This window comes from Pseudonaja textilis, chromosome 4 (genome assembly GCF_049901715.1).
Source record: "Pseudonaja textilis isolate UNSWEBS1 chromosome 4, rPseTex1.2, whole genome shotgun sequence".
Taxonomy (NCBI): domain Eukaryota; kingdom Metazoa; phylum Chordata; class Lepidosauria; order Squamata; family Elapidae; genus Pseudonaja; species Pseudonaja textilis.
Window position 1 is genome coordinate 48,864,875 of NC_141993.1, and position 18,048 is coordinate 48,882,922.

Sequence of the window (18,048 nt, forward strand, 5' to 3'; positions counted from 1 at the left end):
TGCGTTTCATTTTTGAGCTGCTACTGATTTTGCACTCAGACGGGAGAAAGATATTAATGAAATTAGGCAGGATGTAGAAAAAAGCACTATTCAGCATCTCTACAACCATTTCTGTCCTCTGCTGTGATATCCCCCCCAACCCCCATCAGTTAATTGCATTTGTTCTTAGTAGGCTGTCATAGTAGGATAGGTCTTGAGAAAATTAATCTATTCTTTCCTCTCACAATTTGTTTTTCATATTAATTGGAGCATTAATATATACCCACAATATACTGCTTAGGTGTTAGTATACACCTAATACTTCAGTACAGTAGTTAAATTTTCCTACCAATATATATTCCAGAATTTTTCAAGACAATCATTGCTGATAAGTTCACATTACTTCTCAAGTAAACTAGCCAGTTCTTTTGCCAACAGTTACCAGTTTGTTTTCTTTCCTGCTTCAAGAAGAAAACTATTTTTGGAAGGAAAATTGTTTCTTTTTTCCCATAGGTCTTCAACAAATGCATATAATACAGGGGTGAGATTCTACCGGTTAGGCCTGGTTCAGCTGAACCAGTAGCTCTGAAGATCAGTTCTGATGATCAGCTGCTGAGCTCACCCACCCGCCCTTACTCCATACTGACCTTTATTTCCTGCTTTTGACACTCAGCTGTATCGCGCAGCACAGCAGGTTGCCAGATGTCAGCTCCTGAAGTGACAGGGAGAGTGTGCAGGGGTGCAGGAGAAGGTCAGTAGGAATGCCTCTGTGTGCGCACAAAATGTGTGTCTTCCCCCCACGAGAAAAACACACCCACCAAGCTATGCCCACCGAACCTGTGGTAAACCAGTTTGAATCCCACCCCTGATATAATACTAATTCCATTTTTGTGTGCCATTTGATGTAGTGGTTAAGACACAGGCCAGAAATTTGACAGCCATACATTCTACTCTACTTAAGTCACAAAGCCAGTCATTTACTTCCAGCCCTATGAAAGAGATAATGGCAAACCAAAAATCCAAAACTCTTGCCAAGAAAACTGGGACGTGTCCAGTCAGTCACCAGGAATTACCGCTAATTTGAAAGCACAAACAATATTTTATGGGTAGGAGGATTTGAATTTTACAACTTTTTGGGAGATTGAAGGATAGGCAGTGGTGTTAGTACATATGGGTAGGAATAATTAAAAGTCACAAAGAGTTATATTTTAGAAATCCCATCTTCCATAAAGCACAGAGGGCTGAAATGACTTTCCCAAAGCCAGAAATTGAACAGTCTGTAATCAACTGAGATAGTTCCTGTTCAGACTTCTCTTTGGCTTTCTGGCTTTCTTTGCATAATTTGTCTAGAATTTGGATGATAAGAATTCCTATCTCTTTTGTAATCTATATATTCAGACCCAGAATAGTAAAATATATTGCAAGTAAATTGTGAGTTTTATCTAAGATCAAATAGTGCACAAAGAGCAAGATAAGTACTGGAATGGAAAACAAACCTGCCCTACTCATGCTGACTGTTTATTTTGTTCACAAGTTCAGAGAAACCATCCATTAGAGGTAATTATCCTAGCAGATTGCAACCATTGAAAACAAGCCGCAATACATTTTTAGTCTAGAGGTGACACAAGATTCTTGTTCTTTTTGCTGTTATAGAGTAATTCAGCTACCCTTTAGAATCCTGTTTTGAATGCTTATTATAGGATGAAACAGAAAGCAGAGGTTAACAGGATTATTGTAAAGGTGATAGGCGTTTGATGATAGAGAATCATAATGGGCTATAAATGAAGCAAACAATTCAAAAGTGGACTTTGCTCTATAAAGATTGTGACGATTGCGTTTAAGTAGAGTTCCAAGTCTCCAAAACGAAGGAGTTCACTTTAGTTTCATCTTATTCAGTCATTATATACACTGCTCAAAAAAATAAAGGGAACACAAAAATAAGACATCCTAGATCTGAATGAATGAAATATTCTTATTAAATACTTCATTCATGGGGGGGGAGGGGACTTACATGAAGTATTTTTTGTGTGTGTATGTATTGTGTGTGTGTGTGTTGTATTATACAGTCCAGTTTTTCTCTTAAAGCATCTATTGTAAAATTGAATTATTAAAACTATGTGAATATATTAGTACATTGAATTATACAGTAAGAATCTGGTAGTCATTTCAGTTGTATATTAAGATGATTACGTTGTAAGACTCTGGTAGCAGTTTAAACTGTATGTTAAAGCCTAGATGAATTTGCTTTCCTATCTCCTGATTGGTCGTACGCTAAAATATTGTTTTCTAAAAGTTACAGATTATTGCTGCTTTAAAATTAATTTTGTGTGTGTGTTCATTTCTTCCATAGACAAAACTTACCAATGGTACTTCAAGCATGATTGTGCCAAAACAAAGAAAGCTGTCTGCAAGTTATGAAAAAGAAAAGGAGCTCTGTATCAAGTATTTTGAGCAGTGGTCAGAGTCTGACCAGGTAGAATTTGTGGAACATCTCATCTCTCAGATGTGTCATTATCAACATGGGCACATAAATTCATACTTGAAACCTATGTTGCAGAGGGACTTTATTACAGCATTACCAGGTATTCTACTTGGAGCATACAAAGAGATCCGCTCATTTTTATTTGGAAGTGCATTTTCTGCCAGAAGTTTAAATTATTTTGGCTTACATTGTTGTTTTGGATCTTCTTACTTGCCATAACATTTATGCTTCACTGGATTTTTTCTTTGATGGGCCTGGGACAATAGTTCAGTTGTCTTTCAGTTAACCTATTGGCATATTCATTTAAACACATACATAAATACATACAAATGTAATAAATGATGTTAATCGGTATTAATGGAAGCAGAAGTAATCCTTACTGTCTACAGATTGATACTTTCCTTCACATGATACTATTTAGCAAAAATCAGTTGTCATGTTGTGAACCTTGTTATCTTCTTCATACTGCAGTGTAACTGTTTTAGTTGTCGTTTACTTGCCTTGAAGGAATTATCTTTTAAATGTTAATTTTTCTTTTCCCCAATTTGCACTTAATGAATTTGCTGGAGGAGACCATGACAGAAAGAAATAAAAATTACTCAGATGCTTGAGAAGGTCATTATTGAGGGTTGTTTGGTTTTTTTGTGTTTTTTTTTTTGCTTGTTTGTCCTGAACAGAAAACACTTGATACATAATATCCTGCTTAATCCGGTTAAGAATCATCTGATAATATCCTGCTTAATAGAAGCCTTTTATGTATCTGCCTACTTAAGCATAGGCATATGATCTTGAGTATCCCAAAATATATTTGTTGCTTTACATGCTCAACCATTGCTACTAATCAATGAGTCTCAGTCTCTAGGTCAGTTGTAACAAGAGCGGAAATGAAGCATTTGATATTATTTGAAATATTCAGTAGATTTGACCCAAGTTTCATAGATAACTTTCTTAAAATTTGAGAAATGCTACCTCTTCTTTAATTCTATAAAGAATTCATATACTCTGCTTGTACTGTATTTAGGCCTTGTGTGATGGAATGTAGTAAGAAAGTGGATTCCCAGAAAGAATGGCTGTAGAGGAGTAAGAGGCAACTCAGTCCAGATATTACATATAGGAAAAAGAGGGCAAAAACAGGTTATATTGTAGATTTAGATAGTAGAGTTCTCACACTGTAAAGATTTTATGTATAGGTTTGACAAACTTGTTTCTTCCAAACATTTATTTTTATTGTAATGATTAGATTAATTGTAATCTGCTTACATTTTCTTTGATAAAACATCAGCAATATGCAAAATTCTCATATTCCAATTTCTCCAAAATGGCAGAACATCACAATTGTCAATGTTCAATTGTCTGTGTTTTCTTTTAAAACTAAATAAGTGGCAGAGAGATAGACATATACTTTTTACAGTCTCATCACTATTCTTACTAGATACTACTTCATTGCATCAAAAGCCTTTAATTTTAGCACGAAGTAGAATTTGAACTGTTAGAATAAAAGAAAAGCTGTAGTAGCAAAATGATAAATGTTTCTAATATACAAAGATTTTGTAGAATGCATCAAGTGAGAAAAGTCTTCCATAGAACATCCCTCTAGTAATAGAAATAGATTGGAATGACTTCCTGAATTGGTTATCATCTTAAATGCTTTGCTGTTTCTTACCCAAAGACTCGTGCCTGAACTTAACATGAGACTATTTTCTATCCAGACATTCCAGTTCTTAATACAAGAAATGGAATGAGCAAATGATGAGGATGAAAATGTGTTTGTAACATGATCTCCTAGTAAGCTCCCCAGGGATCACTAACTGCCTTTACTTTTCTTCCAGCTCGAGGCCTGGATCACATTGCTGAGACTATTCTATCATATTTGGATGCCAAATCTTTGTGTTCTGTTGAACTAGTATGCAAGGAATGGTACCGGGTGACGTCTGATGGTATGCTGTGGAAGAAATTGATTGAGAGGATGGTCCGTACCGACTCATTGTGGCGGGGTTTGGCAGAGCGAAGAGGATGGTGAGAGTATCAAACATACATCTGCTCAGTAGGGGAAGTAGTTGCCAGCGATTGTTTGATCATTTTACCTGAAAATTGGAACACCTTTTAATTTTTGCTACGTGTTTCTTATTTTCCCTGTTCCTATTTTCTGAGGAGATATGTTTTCTCTTGATTCTAGAATTCATTCCAGAAACCACTGGCAGCAGGCACATCACCTTCTTCAGGAGGCAGGGTACAACTATTTAGCTGCTCACTTAAGGCAGTAGGTTTTCTTAAAAGACTACTGACATGAATATTTCTCAGGCCCCTATTTCTTTTTTATCTTCCTCCCTCACCCTCATCCAAAAGCTACCCTTAATTTAGTCAGCAAGTAAAGGCAAGCTGGGATTAATGCAGGACTTTAGTAAAACAAAAGCACTTCTTCATAAGCAGAAGAGATTACTACCATGTTGCCTCATAAGAGATTCGTCCGTGCTGTCTCTTAACAATACGGTCCTAGTATTGCTATGGTGGGACTTCAGCTGTCCCCACTGCACTGCTTCCTTCTGATATAGGCAGTAATTTTAGCGTTTTTCTTTTCAGATGACTCTGAAAAGTCATCTCTGTTCCCATTATTCTCTAGTTATTGGTCCTATGTTTCCTGGTGGTCATTCTCTCAGCTGCTACTGCTGCTTCATTAAAGTAGTTTTTCTCCGAACCAGAACTCAAATATTTGGTGGGAAAATATTTTCTCTTAGCACAGAAATTTTATTGGCCCTTTATGGCCACTTCAAATCCAGAATCTGCAGGATTTGGCATGCCTCTTCTAGAAAAGGTTTCACTGCCCTTAAAGCATCAAAATCTGGATTCAGCACTGAGGGTGGATTGCCATATTGATGGCATAGAGAGCTTTTTATCAGACTTGTCTAATACCAGGTGCACCATTCTGTCAAAACTCCTGAGAGCTCATCCTTTTTTTTAACTGCACCTTTTTCTTCTCAACTAGCACTTTTCTCCAGAAATATTTCATCTGCTAGCCTAGAGGCAGAAAGGCAAAGAATGCACCACAGGATTTAACTGAGTCTATTACACTTTACAATTCTCATATTACACCATTTGAAACCAATGTAACACAGAGATGTAACACCTTTTAGGGATTTGAGTGGTGGGATGTGTATATATTAAAATCAGTCAAGTATAATATTCTTCCATCCCACAACTAAGATCAGTCTGTGACACATAGCTAAAGAGTAATCAAAATCCAATTACTATATAATGAGTAAACAAGTTTCTAAAATACAGAAATAGACATTTATGTTACGAAAAGGATAGCAAGTGTTTTTTTAGAAGTCCTTTGCATTTGGAAATGTAATCTTTGCTCCTAAAATCTGGATACTGACTACTAAGCAATTAGCATCTGAAATTCAGATATTATACATCATATATTCCATTTCATATGCAGGACCAAATCTGATGTTCTACTAATAACATTTTATTAGATACTTCCCTCCTGGGATAACCCCTTTAATACACAATTTTCTATTCATTGGGCCTCCATAGTTTTCTGTGAGATATTTGGATATAAATATTTCATAAACAAGGCAAAGTGATAGCCAAGGCATTTTAGCTTCTATTGATTTAAACAATAATAGTAATACTGCCACAATTTGCAAGTGCAAATTCTATTAAAAGCCTTGATATCATTAATATGTTGACATTCAATAGATTAAGAAAAAAATAATGCTTGTGAAATATTCTTACATTTTCTAAAATGAAACTCTGCACCCAGTTTTAGGAGCAAGTGCTTTTTTTCGTGGTATTTTTAACAGCAGACATAACAATCACCATTATCTTCATCTTCAAAACTTAGCATAGGGAAATGTGGTTTAGTTTAAGAATTAAATCAAATTCCATTTGTGGAGATCTTAATGATAGGTAGACAAGATATCAAGCAGTAAAATCAGAAATAGCAGATTCTTATACTTTTCTGACAACATTAGAAATTTATTTCCTAAAGTTCTGTGCCAAGCATGAAATTAAAAAAAAAAAACAACCCATTTCTTTAGCCTTAGAAAGTGGGTTGTAAATGAATATTTACCCAAGCTATATCACTATCCTCTTTGATTCTCCTTAGAAGAAACAACTATTAAAGCAAGAGGTATGTTTGCTACTATGGTATATAACAAAGCAAATATTTTTAGATTGCTGAGCTGCACACATACAACAAATGGAGGTTTGAAAAATGTTATTCTTTGTTAGAGAAATGCAGACAGCTTAAAATCTGATCAGGGTCAGTGCCCCTGTGTCACATATTATTTCATTCTATTTAATTTCTCAGTAAATTGTGTTTTTTTTCTCTCTCTCTCTCTCTCCGTTAGCTACCTATACAGTCCATAGTTGCCTTTATATGATTTTTAAACCAGATGTGTTTCTTTCCTTAGTCTATCTTTTTAATATTTTTATCAGTTGGTTAGTACATTTAACAAGACTGATTCATTATAGCTGCAAAGGAATAATCAAGTAGCATGTCTTCTGTAGCTTCTACTTCACAGCATGAAAATGTAAAATAGTAATAAGCTGTCAAAAGCCCAAGATGTAAAATAACATATTCCCAATATGATATGTAGAAAATGTGTTGGTGATAAATCATTTTGTAACCTAGCTGAATGTTTTATTTACTAATATATTCTCAGGAAATCCCAGCATTTTTGTTTACTAATATTCTTCACATCAGTAAAATCTTGCCATTCTACAAAATGTATTTTGGGAAATTTAAGATTAGAAGTTTTCAATGGGTTGTTTTATTCAAATTTTTACTACTCTTGTAATTTTTAAACAGCATGTCTTTCATGTGTCAGACCACCTCATATACAAAGAGGCTTCTTAATAGTTTCAAGGGGTATAGGAAGAAGAGATTTATAGGTGGAATAAACTGGTCTGAGAATTATTACAAGACAGTTATAAAAGGGAGAGTGGAGATTTTGATGTCATACATCAGATGTCAGAATTGTACTTATGGATTTGTGTCCACCTCAGTTTTATAGACATAAAAATGTCCGTTGTGGAGTTCTTTGTTTCTGTACAGTATTGGGTAGCCTCTTAATTTTAAAATGAGAATATTTTTAAAACTATGCCATTGGAGAAATTTGATCTCTCAAAACACATCCATTCCAAAACCAAATTAGTTTGAAGAAGCAGCCTTGCTGTTTACCAGTAGCTAGAAGAACCAGTAAATTGTATTTGTAATACTGTGAATTGACTGATAATTTTTACTATAGGGCTTGGTCTCAAATCAGTACTGTACTGTAAAGAATATGCTGCTCACCAAGGTACTCTCCCGATGTCATTCTCATTTTAGGATTTCTTATGTAAATGTCCCTATGGTAATAGAGGCAATCTAAATACTTTTTTAAAGGCAGTATAGAGAAAATTGCAGAATAGTGTTTCTCAGTGAATTGCAAATGGGAAAAAAATCCCCTCTAGCAGCACATTACAGGATATTGGGGGGGGGGGGTTGTTTCCTTTTCTTTCTTTCTTTACATATTTGAGGGTTTTAATATTTTATTTAAAGTTATTTATTATGCAAACTCTATGAGAAGCAATATATTCATTTTATAGTAGTCCTCAACCACAGTTGGGACTGGGATTGATGTCATATGTTGATGCAGTCATAAAGTAAGGCATCATGTGACCACATCAATGGCAGTCCCAGAACACCCCATTGCAGTTGTTAATCGTGAATTATGTGGTGGTTAAGTGACTACCTACCCCAGGCAAAACCATTGTGGTTCTGGTTGTTCCCAGCCCCGAGCCTCAGAAAGGTAAGAGGCTGCCTCCAACTCACCCTACTCACCTGTCTCTCCTCATCTCTGCCCTTCGGCCAACCTGCACTCTGCCTTGTGACTTAGCAAGCAGCTTCAGAATAGTATGGCTCTGGAGCTGCTTGCTATGTTCCAGTAAGCTCTGCCTGGCACCAACGTAGTCCCAGCAATGGTCAGCCTTACTAACCTGCACTCCCAAGCCCCCTGCTGCCCTGTGCTGCACCATTCCATCTCAGCTTCATTTTCTTGCTCCTGTTGCTGACAAGGTATGCCTGGCCCAGTCTGACTGCTGGGCAGGGCCAGGCTCCAGGTGCAGAGGGGGAAAAAATGCTGAAAGCAATCTTTTGAGTGGCAAAACACCAAAGTACTCTTTTGTAAAAAAACCAAAAAACTCCTGGGGCTCAGCATGACAAAATGTCCCTTTGGGCATAGTTGCCCTGCACACATTCTTCAGTCAATCTCTGTTCTTTGACATTGAGCTGACTTCAGAGCACCTTGGCTGGTATCCCTTCAATCAGCTGAGTTTAATATCACTTGCTCTCCACGCCAAGGACTTATGCTGTCCCATGCATCATATCCATCTCCAGCTTACTGCTTCTTCCACCATAAGATTGGAAGTTAGGAAAACAGAGTAGAACAACAGACAAGAAAAGTGTCTGAGAGATTAACTGTTGCCCTGCCAAAATGCTTCTGGCTTCCAATTCTCTTGTAAGGGGCATTCTCAATTTCTAGCTGTCCTCTGCTTAGAGATTACATTCTAATCCTGATCCAGGGATGATTTTTATGAATATAGAAAAGAGGGGTATTTTGGTGCACCTTGCTCCAGGAGCTTTTTTACAAGGGTGTTTTTGGCACATTGCCACTCAGGGAGTGCTTTTGCCTTTCCCCCCCTTCTTTCTGCAGCTGAACACTGGGCCCAGCCGCCAGGCCGAGCATGGCTCAGCAGCAGCAGGAACAAAAAAAAATGGAGAAGGTGAGCTGTGGAGTCAGAGCACAAGGCAGTAGGTATCTCAGAGTATAAGGTGATGTGGGCAACTGCTGGGACTGGGCTGGGATGGCTTCAGCTTTCTGGGGGAGTTTGCCAATCAACAAGGTAGAGTGCAGGATAGCCAAAGGGCAGACATAGGGAAAAATAGGTGGATTGAGGAGCTGGAAAACCTTTGTGGTCATAAGTTCAGGCAGGCTGCCAGACGCCTGAGTTTTGAACCCATGCCCAGAGAAGTACTACAATGGCTGTAACTTCAGGCACGAGTTGTAAGTGCAGTTTTTCAATAATGTAAATGAACTTGTAAATCAAGGATTACCTGTACTGTTTGTTTATTTAAAAATAGGAAACATTTGTGGCCATAATGTGGGAGCTGGTTCCTCAGTTTCAATGGTTCAGTCTTGAGGCAGTCTTGAAAGGAAAGTGCTGAGATGTAATATGTTATATACGCATTGCAGGTCACTGAATTTAACCTTTGGAAGTTGCTGTCCATAGTGCATATTATTTCACCAGTTTCCTTGAAGAAAATCAGAGTCTCTGTGGAAAGAACATTATGAAACTTTCTCCTAAAACATTTATGACCTACAACACTAATTTTAATACTAAAACAAATGATTTCCCCTATTGGCCAATGATAACTAACAGAGATGTGTTCCTTATCAAAACTGACACCTATAGGTATTTTTCCAACAGTTCCTCTAATTTTTTATTCATAATCTGCAGAGAAAAATGCTTAGGTATCTTCCTCCTTGCGCAGTTGCCCATTTCAAAAGGCAATATTAAAAGGGAAAATAAATCAACTTTTCTATTTTTTTATAATAAACTTTCTCTCTACAAAGCAGTTGAAATGTTTGAAATATTAAACAATCTTGTACAAAACTAAACTAGACAACTGAATTCAATAATATTTCATTCTTTTCTTTAAGGGGACAATATATTTTTAGAAACAAACCACCTGATGGGATAATACCACCAAATTCATTTTACAGAGCACTTTATCCCAAAATTATTCAAGATATAGAGGTAAGAGTCAGAGAAAACACATAAAGGAAGTGACTGGGTTATAGAACTTTTATTTGGATTGCTTCATCTATTACTTTCCTAGATCCTGCCTAATGTGACATGCGTTTGCATTGAATTAAAAAGGAATATATAGCCTATACATTTTCCTAAAGATCACATGTCTACTTCACATAAATATGCATTAGTTTTCTTTTGAATCACTTATGTACCTTGTAGGCTAGATCAATTTATAGTTAGTATCTCTATTCACTGCAGGGGGTTCAAATACTTTAAGTGCGGAAGTACGCATTTAGTGGCCCCTCAAAATTTTAGGCGCAACTTTTTGTTTTGCACAAGATGAAAATTTGACAAAAAAAAGTAAACATGTACACAAAATCCATGTAATTATATACAAAATTTCTACAGAGATATGATAGCGGCCTCATAACAGGTTACCTAGTTCAGCTATTTTTTTCTGGCATTACTTCATGCAACTCTAAAGAACCAGAGTATGCACATAATGGGCAATTTTGCACAATGTGTTTAATAGTTTGCATATCAGCACCACAGTCGCACTGAGGGGAATCTTCCCACCCCCATTGATGGAGGCCAGAGGTACTTCTTGTGTCATATCTAATTCTGTTTTGTCCAGAGTGAGGCAAATTAAAACTAGGTGGTTTGGTAGAGGGATCACTAATGGCCAGGGTCTAGAACAACTCACCATGGCCAACTCATCTTGTGTCAGCCAACTCGCCATGGGACAATCCACACAGGATAACTCAATGCAATAAATGTTATCCGCCACCATTTTTCTGCATTGTTTCCATTTTTGTCAATGGAAATATTGTGGAAGAAACAATGGTGAATAACATTTATCACACTGAGTTATCCAGCATGGAATTGTCTCACAGCGAGTTGGCCACGACAAGATGGCTGCAGCGAGATGGCCGCACTGGATCACCCATGGTGAGATGGCCATGGTGAGTTGTCCCATTTTGAGTGGCCAGATCACAAGAAGATAACTTGGACAGATAATCTTTGTCCAGGCATTCTCAGAGTTAAACTGGATAAATGTTAAGTAAATAGTTACAACTCTCAAAGCCTCCTTAAAGGTTTGAAAATTTTGTTTTCATTATGTCAGTATGGCAAATTACTAAAATTTGAAAACAATCACAATAATAGTTTACCTTAGCTCTGTCCACTTTTTGTGCTGGGATCACCAGCATGCAACACAAAGGCCAAGAAGAGCCTTTGTCCAGACTCCATCTTTAGTATTAAGAAGTTAATTTAGAATTGGAGTGAAAATTAAAAATATAAAACAAGAACAAACTCATAATTATGAATAAAATTACATAAATGATATATACTTTAATAATCTCCTGCTTGGGCAAGGGGGTTGAACTAGATGACCTACAAGGTCCCTTCCAACTCTGATTATCTGTTATCTGTTATAATTCTTCCATGCTTATTGTAAATAAAAAATGGAAAATATAAGAGAATTGTTAAATATCTTATATTATTTCATTCATATTCTACATTTTTTTAAAGACTACAGATATTGAGGAAGGACCTGGATCTTAAAATAATGTAAAAGTCAGTTTACCATGCATACACTATATTAACAGAACTATATTCTAAATAGCTGATGCTTTTGATTTTTAGAAATGACAGTGAAATTTTAACAGGATTTAAAACATTGTGAAAGCTAAAGATTGGGACAGGAAACAGACTGTCCTTGCACATTTGGGAGTATCTAATGAGAGCCACTTCTTTTGTCCCATGAGTGCAGCAATGTAAAATTTCTATGATATTTGTTCCACATTTTTAAATTGTTTTTCTCGCTTCCCCAGACGATAGAATCAAACTGGCGTTGTGGAAGGCACAGCTTACAAAGAATCCACTGCAGGAGTGAAACTAGCAAAGGTGTTTACTGTTTACAGTATGATGATCAGAAGATAGTGAGTGGTCTACGAGACAATACGATCAAGGTGAGAGTTCCCCCCGCCCCGGCATGCAATAATTGAACACAAAATCTATTCTGCAAGAGAATGCCAGCTTAATAATGGAATTGACCTATTCTTCAAAAGAACATGAAGTGTAACTTCATTTGGAAGAGGCAATGCATGAGAAAAGCTAGCTGCTTTTTTATATCCTATCTCAGCTGAGTTTGACTTAAAATATATTGATTTTCCTTTATCAGTTTCAAATAGGCAGGTTACATCTATAATATCAGTTTCATTTTCTTGTGCTATATTCATGGCTAACCATATTATTGGTCCTTCAGTAATTAAAGTCTTTCTGTTCCCTAATGAGAAGAGTAAATACGATGTTCATATTAAAAACAGAGATATTAAGGATAGTTTATATTGCTCCAAAGTGTCTGTGGAATACAAAGTGCGTCGTGTGCTACTTAAAGAAGTTCTGTTTGCCTTAGTAAAGAAAATGCTGTGTTGTAGGAAACAGAAGAGACGATATAGCAGTGTAGTCTGTTACTTTGTGATAAAATCTTAGTATTCTCTTGTTTTTCTAGATCTGGGACAAAAATACCCTAGAATGCAAGAGAATTCTGACTGGACACACCGGGTCAGTCCTTTGTCTCCAGTATGATGAGCGAGTAATCATCACTGGATCATCAGATTCCACTGTCAGGTAGCTAACTATTTATTTAAAAATGTATTTATTCTGTCTTTCAAACCAATTTTAAGCCACCATGCCAACTTACGTCATTGTGATTAGAATGAACATTTTTGAAACAACTTAACAATATAGTCGGCTGCTAACAAACAAAACAGATCAAAGAAGATATAAGAATTATTAGTATTATTATTTGCATTTCTATCACTTTGTACTAATTATCCCAACAACAGCAGTTCCCTGAAGTACATTGGGCTGAGTTTCAAAGTTATCCACTGAATGTCATGGTCAAATGGAGTCTTGGGGTCTTGAGTCTCCCTGGTTCAATTCAAACATTAATTAATTATTATATTGGTTCCACCAGCTAAGTGCCACTAAAAATTTTGGTGTGCCACAAAAGTGTGTAATTGATGCTTTAAAAATGTTCACAGTAGGTGCATTGTGAATAAAGCTTGGTTGGAGACATGCTGTATCCTCTAGACAGTAACTCTGAGAAAATGTTGTCCCTAGTAGTTTCTGATCTCCAAAAAGTCCACCCAGTGGACCTCCATAAAAGAGCAGATGGCCTGTAAGATACCTAAATCTTGTACCACCTATGGTTTTAAGGCAAGCGTAGTTATGATCAGAAAACTGGTTCCCAGTGCAACTCTTGAGGTACTTACATAATATGATCTTACCTGTATTTAATGAGTTGTGTTAATGTTTTCAAGTATTATACATAGGCATCCTTTTATATTTTATATTTATAATACATTGTGGTAATCTTAGAGGTAGTCCTTGATTTGCGACCATTCAGCAGTTGTTTATAGTTACAAAATGCTGAATGAATGGTGGTTAACAGTTGGTTCTTGGCGGTCCATTCCAACAGTTCCACAATCATGTGTTCGTAATCCAGCGCTTGGCAACTGATTCGTACTTACAACTGGTTGCAGTGTCCTGCAATCACGTGATCACAATTTGAGCTCACCCCTACAGCTGTCAGGGAAGGTTGCAAGTCACTGGGATAAATCTCCCCATCTGCACAACCTTCCCCAGCCCCTCTGCACTTATGCAGTGCCAACCACTCACGCACCCTCATGCTGTTCTGACCTAGGCTTCCCAAGATTGTGAAACAGACTCCTCATCCTGATAAAACCCCTTTTATTTAGGTTAAAGGGAATTCCTCTCCAGCAATGTCCTGGCAAACAGTCTTTCAGGAGATTTCACAACTACAGACTTTTATCAAGCTTGGAGAGTTGCCAGGCCAATATCTTTCAAATGCCACGCTGTCACAACAATTACTTGGCAAGAAGTCAGGAACAGATCTTCACCCTAATGAATTGAACTAATTATCTCCTGCAAACACCACTCCCCTTTCGCTCCTCTTTATTCCCTTTGGGAGAGGCCATTCACTGTCCACCTAAGCCTTTACTCCCGAGTTGACCCTTGTTCCTTAACTGTTCCTTTTACTGGCAGCTCTGTACATTCACACACTGGGAACAAGCTCCAGCTGTTGTTGTGCCCCACTGATCTCTGACGACAGCTGATAACTGTCAGATGGGCCTGGCCCCATCTCTGCCTCCAACGCAGGGTACTCATCAGAGCCTTCCCCAGATTCCAGGACTGGCCCATGTTCCTCCTCAACCTCCTCACTGTCAGAGTCTGTTGCCAACTCCGCTGGCTGCTAGCAGGCCACAACACACATGTCCTCCCCAACCCTTCACAAAACACTATGTGCCACCCTGAACCATACTATACCTCTCACATACTCCCAAAGCCTTACCATATCTGCCTCACAGCCTCACACACCCTCTTTCATCCCTCCCCCACTTAAGTAGTAGTCACTTGCCTTCCACTTGCTTCAAACTTCCTGCTGACTTCCCCACTGTCTTGTTTGTGAGAAGCCAGCATGAAATTGTCTTATCTAACAATGCAACTTGCACCACAGAGTTTGTCATTGCACAGAGTGCAGTCGTGCTGTATGACCACATTGATTAGGAATGGAAATTTTGATCCCAATCACCACTGCAAGTCAAGAACTACTTTATACATGAGTTTAATCAAAGCAAGAAATTGTCATGCATGAGTGAATCTAAGAAGTTTCATGTGTGTTAGGAATATGAGTCACCTAACAGCTATTTGGGTTAGAAATATATAAACCAGGCTACACATTTTAGTACTATATCTTTAAGGGAATGCAAGAGCATGCAATTGGGTGTGGTTTCGCAAACAGCCATAAGATGGAGCCAGAAACCTGGGTTGTTTAGTCTTAGTCTCAGAAGAGAGTGTGTCTGAGTGTATCTCTGTTTCCTTCTGTTGGAAAGTATTGCCGTTGCTCCATTTTTCCTAAGTGACTGATATTCATGGATTTAATGTAAGTCTGATACTGAACTGTTTTTGACACTGGAATTTGATATTTGGATTATCCCTGGATGAAAACTGACTGATTTTACCTGTGAATGATTTTGGACTGCTTATTTTGGACTTTGCTTAAACTTTTCTGGAAGTAAAAACCTACATTTACTGTACAGTGTATCTGTGTACTCTGTTTGTATTATTCCAACACTACTCTCTATACGTCTCCCTGTATGCACTCATTCTCCTAACGGGGAATTACCTCAACAATGTGTTTGTAAAAATAGAATCATGTGTGTTCATTTCACAATGAATATTGTATAGGATGAGAGGCATGAGTGGGAGCAATATGGCTGAGAAAAGAGTTCTTTGTAACTTTTATGTCTAAAGTGAAGTTTGAATTGTCAGACTACTTGGCTTATGATTATGAGTACTGTACAATTCCTATGCTGAACTGGTGATTCTTCAAGTCAAACTCTCATTCTGAAACAAAAAAGATAGAAGGCATTTATAAAGGTGAAAAAGGTGCCACATGCTTTTATTAAAATAATTTGGAAAATGAGAGGCGTAAATCCTAGATTTCAGACTTAACAATGCATATGCACTATGTATGCATATAAATATAACTATCATTGAGAAAATATCTACATATTACCTGAATTAATAAATTTTGCTTATATACATGCTTGAAAATATGCTATATTTTAGGTACCTATATTTTTAAATATATTTTGAATTAAAAGTATTAATTCAATTTTTAAATGCAATTTTAACCATCCACTTAAAGTTTCTAGAATTTTTCTATGGCCAATAATTTAGAAAATAGAAGAAAGCCTGTTCGACTCACTGGCATTCTGCATCTATTGTCTGCTCTTCCTCCTGTGTAAATTTCTGTATATTGTTAAACTATCCACTTTGGAAACACAATGAATTTAAAGAGAGAGAGAGAGATGTAGGCAAAAAGAGCCAAAATCCGATGCTTAGAGTTTAGATCACTAAGTACAGAAGATCCTTTTCATCTATTTATGTTGTCTGTATTCTTTTCTACAATAATTTTTAAAATTAAGACAAAAGCTCTAGTAAAACAACTTCTAGAGAAGCATTGAGATGCAGCATAATTCCCCAAAGCACAGCAACTCACTGTTTGTTCTGAAGACAGGAGTTCTTGAAACACTAATATATCAAACCATTTAATTAAAAATGTTTTCATTTGCCCTGTTCAGTCAGTACAGTATTAACAGTACTGTAGGGTTATTTTGAATTTGGTGGTCTCTGTAGCTATCCCAAATGATTAATAGAAAAATTAAATTTGATTTAAACATGAGCTCAGTCAAAGGTTCACAATACAGTGTTGACCAGACACTGGTCCTTTGTTATTTATGATTATGTTTTTAAAATGGACACAAGAATGTCCTATTTCACAAAATTACTCAGATAAAGAATGTATTTTTATCGTATTTTTTTAAAATTTCACACATGCTACTTAAATCATTCCTCTCAAAGTAAGCTTATAGGCTGACATGTAACACATTTTCTCAGGACATCTATGATACTTCATGTAATGATAGAAAATTTATAATTACTATAAGAAACTCATTACGTTCTTTTTTCCATCTTCTTTTTCGTCATGAACTCCAGAGTATGGGATGTAAATACTGGTGAGATGCTCAACACACTGATCCATCATTGTGAAGCGGTACTGCACCTGCGCTTTCATAATGGGATGATGGTGACATGTTCCAAAGATCGTTCCATTGCTGTTTGGGACATGGCTTCCCCAACAGACATTACTTTACGAAGAGTTCTGGTTGGACACAGAGCAGCCGTCAATGTGGTAGACTTTGATGACAAATACATCGTGTCAGCCTCAGGAGATAGAACTATAAAGGTGCAAAACCTTGAAATCTATATGATTTTGAATGTGTATTAATTTAGTGTATTTATTTTATTTATATTCTACCTTTAACTAAGGAACACGGTGAATAGGTAAGATTTGAAAGAATATGTCACTGTCCTAAAGTCATTCCATAAACTAAATCACAATTTGTTGCACTCTCCTTAATAGCAATGGCAATATCATTAGGCTTATATACCATTTAATAGAGCTTTATAACCCTCTCTGAGCGGTTTACAGAGCCAGCATATTGCCCCCAACCATCTGGGTTCTCATTTTACTGACCTCAGAAAGATGGAAGGCTCAATCAACCTTGAGTCGATCAGAATCGAACTCCCGGAGTGAGTAGTGAGTTAGCCTGCAATACTGTATTCTAACCACTGCACCACCACTTGCTACACTCAATCCCAGTCCAACACTAACAACTTCATCATTCTGCTTCTATTATCAATATAAATCCTTCTCATACCTGTTATATATGTAATATTTTCAAATGATCATCTTTCTTCTTTGTGTTTCTTTTATAGGTGTGGAACACAAGTACCTGTGAGTTCGTTCGTACCTTAAATGGCCACAAGCGTGGCATTGCATGTCTACAATATAGAGATAGACTAGTTGTCAGTGGTTCATCTGATAATACAATTAGGTACGAAGCATAGGAGTAGCACTGACTAGTGCTGCCTTTTTTTGGTGGGGGCAGGGTCATGGTAAACAGACCTGCATATAACAGTGATATATCTAAATAGCAACTTTGCCCAACTGAAATCTACTTTGACATAAAGTTTCTATGTGTGTGCATGAGGGTTCTTTCGGTATTCATCTTATCTTATTTTAGAAATGAATGGAAACTTTAGGTTACTGCTACGCATTATTTGTATGAAAACTTGTTGTTTGGAACACTCATATTCTCCCACTCTTTCTGTGTCTGGCACATTTGCTA

At 36.9% G+C, this 18,048-nt stretch overlaps 1 protein-coding gene across 25 annotated transcripts in view; it reads left to right on the forward strand.

Moving 5' to 3' along the window:
- The window catches only part of BTRC (beta-transducin repeat containing E3 ubiquitin protein ligase), a 170,873-nt gene that overhangs the window by 132,486 nt on the left and 20,339 nt on the right, over positions 1-18,048 (forward strand). For all 25 annotated transcript variants that reach the window (XR_015743507.1, XM_087932840.1, XM_026701156.2 and 22 more), the window contains 7 exons: positions 2,330-2,561; positions 4,291-4,477; positions 10,171-10,267; positions 12,097-12,234; positions 12,777-12,895; positions 16,853-17,102; positions 17,636-17,754. Coding sequence is in view for 24 of the 25 variants with exons in the window: in XM_087932840.1 (XP_087788966.1) it covers positions 2,330-2,561; positions 4,291-4,477; positions 10,171-10,267; positions 12,097-12,234; positions 12,777-12,895; positions 16,853-17,102; positions 17,636-17,754 (1,142 nt within the window). In the remaining variant the exon portion in view is untranslated. The remainder of the gene's footprint in view (positions 1-2,329; positions 2,562-4,290; positions 4,478-10,170; positions 10,268-12,096; positions 12,235-12,776; positions 12,896-16,852; positions 17,103-17,635; positions 17,755-18,048) is intronic.